General features: G+C 25.3%; 1 protein-coding gene across 1 annotated transcript; it reads right to left on the bottom strand.

Moving 5' to 3' along the window:
- Positions 1-2,347: 2,347 nt before the first annotated feature.
- Positions 2,348-2,946, bottom strand: LOC107956433 (protein PELPK1). The gene has a single exon (XM_016892109.2). It carries the CDS (start codon positions 2,880-2,882, stop codon positions 2,529-2,531), a length of 354 nt encoding a protein of 117 aa, XP_016747598.1. The 5' UTR covers positions 2,883-2,946; the 3' UTR covers positions 2,348-2,528.
- Positions 2,947-6,000: the final 3,054 nt, after the last annotated feature.

Here is a 6,000-nt window from a genome sequence, read left to right as displayed (position 1 = left end):
ATGGCCTAGCACACGGGCGTGTCCTCTGCTGTGTGATGTAAGTCAGTATGTTGCCCTGTTTTCAGACGACCTAAGACAAAGGCATGTCTACTAGTCGTGTGAAGCACACGGCCTGTTCACACGGGCGTGTGACTTCTGTTTACATGAAAAAAATTTGTAAGTTTTCTAAAATTATCGTATGTTATCGGTTTAGTCCTGAATCATTTCTAAAGCATGTTTAAGGCCTAGTCGGTCTTTATAAAAGACAATGTGGTTGTATAGAATGATGTATAAGAATGAATGCTATATATTGTGTATTGATCGATAATACCTCGTAACCTTATTCCAGCAACAGATATGGTTTAAGGGTGTTATAGTTCATGGTTTATAGTTTAAGATTGATGGTTATGGGTTTGAGTGTTCGAGGGTTTATTGTTATTAATTTTAGAGTTTAAGGTTTAGGGTTTAGGGTTTAATTATTAAATTTTATTATTTTGAGTTTAGGGTTTTTTGCTTTTATATTTTAGGTTTAGGGTTTGAAATTATAGATTTAGTGTTCAGGGTTTATGGTTTATGATTATGTGTTTGAGTTTAAGGTTTGGAATTTTAGTTTTAATTATTTTGGGTTTGAGATTTTAGACTTATGATTGAGAGTTATGGGTTTGAGTTTAGGGTTTATGGTTCAAGATTCTAAATTTAGGATTTAGTGTTATGGGTTCTAGTTTATGGTTTATTGTTATGTTGTTTAGGGTTTTGTTAGGGTTATGTTTTTAAGGTTTATGGTTTAAGATTTAAGGTTTAAGGTTTAGGGTTTGAGATTCTATATTTATTGTTCATGGTTATTTTTCAAGTTTAGGGTTTGGGTTTCTAGATTTTGGGTTCGAGATTCTAGATTGTGTTTATGGTAAAAAATTTATCAAATTTATGTGGCAATGACATAAAAAATATTTGTTGAAATGAAAATGTTTATATATCAAAATTATGTATCATAATATTGATAATTTTTTTACCCTAAACCCTAAATCTAAAATCTCAAAATCATGAACCCTAAACCCTAGTCTAAACACTAAACTCGAACCCATTACCATAAACCCTTAAACCATAAACTCCAAACTCGTAACTCGTAACCTTGAACATTTGAACCTTAATCCTGAACTTAAAACTCTTAACTATAAACCCTGAACCTCAAATCCAAAACCGAATCCTGAACTTAAATCTTAAACCCTAAACTTTAGGGTTTAAGGTTCAAGTTTAAGTTTCATGGTTCGAATTCAAGGTTCGGGATTTTTGGTTTGGGGTTCAGGATAAAATAATTACCAAAATTATGTGTTAATGACATGGAAAAATTACGCAAAAATTACTATTTTTTTTAAAAAAAATTGGTTGGAAAAAAATAAAAAATATTAACTTATGGGGAAAAAACAACATGATTAAAATTTACAAAAGAATAAACAATGTTTGCTTATAATTTAAAAAATTAATTATTTTGAGTAATTAAATTAAATTTAAATTAAGTTGGAGAATATATTAGATATAGATGAGTATATACTAATACATTGATATAGACCTATTTATACTTATGGAATTGGATCTTCGGTAAAAATATGCATTGATATATGACAATTTATTTATAATGTAATGATTTTCATTATGATTTAATATAATATATTTCCGTATATTATTTAATTTAAATATAATATAAGTATTTTTATAAATTTAATGTTTAATTATAGTTTAACTCAAATATAAGTTTAATTAATTTGTTTTTTTATTTATTTTTCATATAGATATATTTCAATTCAATATCCTTAATAATTATTTTCAATTTTAATCTCATTAGTAGTGTTGCATATGAATTTAAATATATACTACGAAGTTGATTTTAATTTTTCACTATTATAATAACTAATCTCATTATCACTATTATTTTTTATTTTATTGAAACCAAGTTCCCTGTTGATCTCGATTCACCCACTATTACAAAAATTGTCAATAAGCTATTGCCTAATGGCAAACCTCTTTAAACATCAAGGTTCAAATCTAATAAAAGAAACTCATCCTCTTTAACATTAAAAAAATGTAAACTAGTTTAATCTTAAATTGAAGTTTATTGGTCAACGAATAAGTTAGGCCAATTTACCCTCAGAATAATTTGAGTTAGTTTAATCTTAAATTGTGTCTTATTAGTCAGGTGTCTATTTTTTCCAAGAATAATTTGGATTGAATTGTTAAAAAAAATGTAAAATAATTACAGGTGAAGCACTAGTAAACTAAAACTTTGTATCATAATTAATTTATTTTGTCTATATTTATTGTTTCATTCTTATCTTACTTTCATAAACTCGTGTGTTAACAATGGATTCAATAATTAATTAATGAAAACAATATATATAATAAGTATATGATCCAATAATAAGCAAAATAAATATAAAGTCCAGCAAATCAAGGAAATTGGGGGAACTCCCATTGATGCAAAGCAATATCAGTGGTGGACAAAAAAATAAGACTCTAGATTGGAATAGCCACCCAACTCCTAGCGAAAGGGATTTTTAAGGACTAGAAGGAGAAGGTGGTGGAGGGAAGAATGGAATAGAAGGAATTGTAGTTGGGATTGTGGGAATCGAAGGCATGCTTGGTAGAGGGGGCAATGTGGCCCTTGGTACACTAGGCAATGTGGGCAAAGCAGGCATGGTAGGAAGTGGAGGAAGCGCCCCAGGCCTTGGGAAAGATGGTATGGATGGCTGTGGGAGATTAGGGATAGATGGGAATGGTGGGAGTGTGGTTGTAGGCAATGTTGGCGTCGGAGGCAGTTGCTGAAGGTGACGAGCTGCTAGGCCAACGTCAATGCTTGAAAACGACAAAGCCACGAAGAATGCCAAAGCAAAGCAATTGAAAGATGCCATTTCTGTTAAGCAGATGAAACAAAGTCTTGTTATCTTAATAGCTAGTTTTGAGTGAGGAAGAGAAAGCATGGTGTAAGGGGTTTATATAGGGTCTTGGAGCAGTGGGAATAGGCCACTGGAGTTGGTGATATTTGATCATAGATGGTTGAAAAAGGAGAAAGCTTGGTCAATATTAAAGATATTTGGTAGGTCATCTTCTAATGGATATTGGAGTTTAAAACTGGTGAAATGCAGTTGTGGTTGGCATGGAAGCTACCTCATGTAATAAGTTAGCCTCTTAATTAAATTAATAGCCTCTTAAGTTAGCTGATCAAATTAATCCTCTAGGTTGCCAATGTTTCAGCCAATTGCCTGTTATGTAGCCCGACATGGGGTTGTTTACTTAACTATGTAAAATATTTGGCTTTTTTATAAAAGTAACCCTAAAAAATAAATTAATTATTAAAATAACTCACCTTTTTAATTATGTACAAAAATAACCCATTTTCTATAGTAAAAAGTGGTGAAGCCATATGATATGGCACCACCATTTTGCCACTTCAGCCAGGGGTATTAAAAAATTATTTTTTAGTGGAGCCATTTTGAATGGCGCCACCAGTATAAAATACTAGAGAAATACCAAAAAATCTAAAAAAACGGGAGACTTAAAAAAAATTCATTTTTGGGTGGAGCTATTCTAAATAGCGCCACCACTTTTCTGATTTGCCAGGTTCTTAGATTTTTTTTATTTTTTTTTACTTTTTTACTTTTTTTTCTTATATTTTGCTCTCTCTTAGATTTTTTTCTTTTTTAAGTTTTATATTATTTTCTTAATTTATTTTGCTTATTTAATTTATATTATTACTTTTAAAAAATTTGTAATATGTATTTAAAATGTTTTATAATATTTTTTTAAAATTTTAATTATTATTTTTAAAAATATTTTTTAACTATATATATTTGTGAAATTAATTTTTTATAAATTTTAAAAATGTATTTTTTAAATTAGTTTTGAAATTATTAGTTTTATAATATTTGAAATGTATATTTAATATTTTATTAATTTTACATACAATTTTAAATATTATTTTTAAATTCTTTTTTTATCATTACGTATATATATTTAAATTTTAAAGTTTAAATTAAAATATATATATTTATTATAACTAGTCACATCATGTCAGTGATGTGACTATTAATAAATTTAAATATAAATATAAATTTTAAAAAATATATATTAAATATTACTTTATAAATATTAAATATATTTTTCCTTTTTTTACTCTTTTTATTGTTTTGTTTTTTCTTTTATGTTTAATTATTATTATTAACTTTAAAAAATTTGAAATATTTTATTAATATATATATATTTGTAAATTTTAGATATGTATTTTGAGATTATTTTTTAAAATTTTAAATACAAATTTTAAATACATTTAAAAAATTATAATTTTTTAATAATATAAGAAATCATAATATTTTTAATATTTTTTTAAAATTTTGTCTTTTTCCTTTTTTTTACTTTTTTGAAATTTTATGTTTTTTTCTTATTTTATTTTGCTTATTTATTTTATTATTAATTTTAAAAATTTTGTAATGTATATTTAAAATGTTTTATGATATATTTTTTACAATTTTAAATATTATTTTTAAATTCTTTTTTTAACATTAGATATATGTATTTAAATTTTAAAGTTTAAATTAAAATATATATATTTATTATAACTTGTCACATCATGTCAGTGATGTGACTATTAATAAATTTAAATATAAATATAAATTTAAAAATATATATTAAATATATTTTTTATTATTTTGACTCTTTTTATTGTTTTGTTTTTTAAAAAAAAATTGTTATATATACGTGTGGGGCTTGGTCCCCAGAACTTGAGTGAGGGAAAAAAAAAAGGTACGTTTGTTAAAATTTTATTTTTTTGTTTTTATATTTTATAGTTAATGTAATATAATAAAAAATTATATTGTATGTTTGTTTTTTTATATTATACAGATTTGAAGATGTCTTCTTGAGCAAATACGGATCACACTTCATCGATGATCGACGAAACAGTAAAATTTATTATAAATTAAAAAAAATCGGTTTAGTTTCCCAATTTTTTTTTGTTAATCGCTACTCTGTTGAACATGTTTTGACTGCTTTAAAATACTTATCTCTAATTAGTTGTTATTTAACTTCTGTTGAACATTTTAGATTATTAATTTGATTATACTTTGTAATACTTTATTTTTGTTATAATTGATTTAGATATACATTATTTGTAATTGTATTTGTATACTTTAAAAAAAAGTTAGTAGCACTCACCTCCAAACATCTAAAGTTAGTAGCACTCACCTCCAAACATCTAATTTAATCACACAAATTATAATAGAATAGATATATTATAAAAATAAATTAGGATATTTTCATTTTTTTTAAAAAAACTACCCCTTAAAATCGACTTACTTAAAACTTTACTCTATTTTTACTAATTTCATACTTAATTTATTAGACGGTGTGTAGGGATTAATACGCAAAACTATTACTTGACGAGCTCGATTTATGAAAAAAATTCTTTTAATTTTAATATATATATTATTAAAACAATAATAATAAAAGTGAATATATTTGATTATTTACTAGTTAATTTATAAATAACTAGAAAACATAAGTATTTGTTTAAAAAATACTTTATGTTTTTAAATTTTATCATATAAAAAATATTAGTATTCCTTGAAAAATAATTTTTCGCTATTACTCACTTTAAAATTTGAATAACATATCATAAAATTTTAAAATTAGAAATATATACGTATTGTAGCCATTGGTGTCAAATTAAACTTGCTTGAACCAATCATCTTCTCTTGGGTTGTTTTTGTAATACCCCATACCTGTACCTGAGACCGGGATAGGATACGAGGCATTACCGAAATTTTCAGAATAATTTCAATTAATTTATATTATTTAGTATTCATGTTTCATGTTTCATGTTTCATGTAACATCCTTTTCATATATTCAATTCAAAATATCATATAAAATACGATACAATACTTAAATTGTTATATTTACATGCTCATTCAGGGTATCCGAACCTACCTGACTAAATTACAGAAATACCAAGATTTAGGGGCATATTGGTAATT

The sequence above is a fragment of the Gossypium hirsutum genome, chromosome A13 (genome assembly GCF_007990345.1).
Source record: "Gossypium hirsutum isolate 1008001.06 chromosome A13, Gossypium_hirsutum_v2.1, whole genome shotgun sequence".
Taxonomy (NCBI): domain Eukaryota; kingdom Viridiplantae; phylum Streptophyta; class Magnoliopsida; order Malvales; family Malvaceae; genus Gossypium; species Gossypium hirsutum.
This window is presented reverse-complemented; position numbering and strand designations above follow the sequence as displayed.

Bases quoted from the DNA above. Each gene is read 5' to 3' on its own strand.
- LOC107956433 (XM_016892109.2), bottom strand. From the start codon at position 2,882: ATGGCATCTTTCAATTGCTTTGCTTTGGCATTCTTCGTGGCTTTGTCG.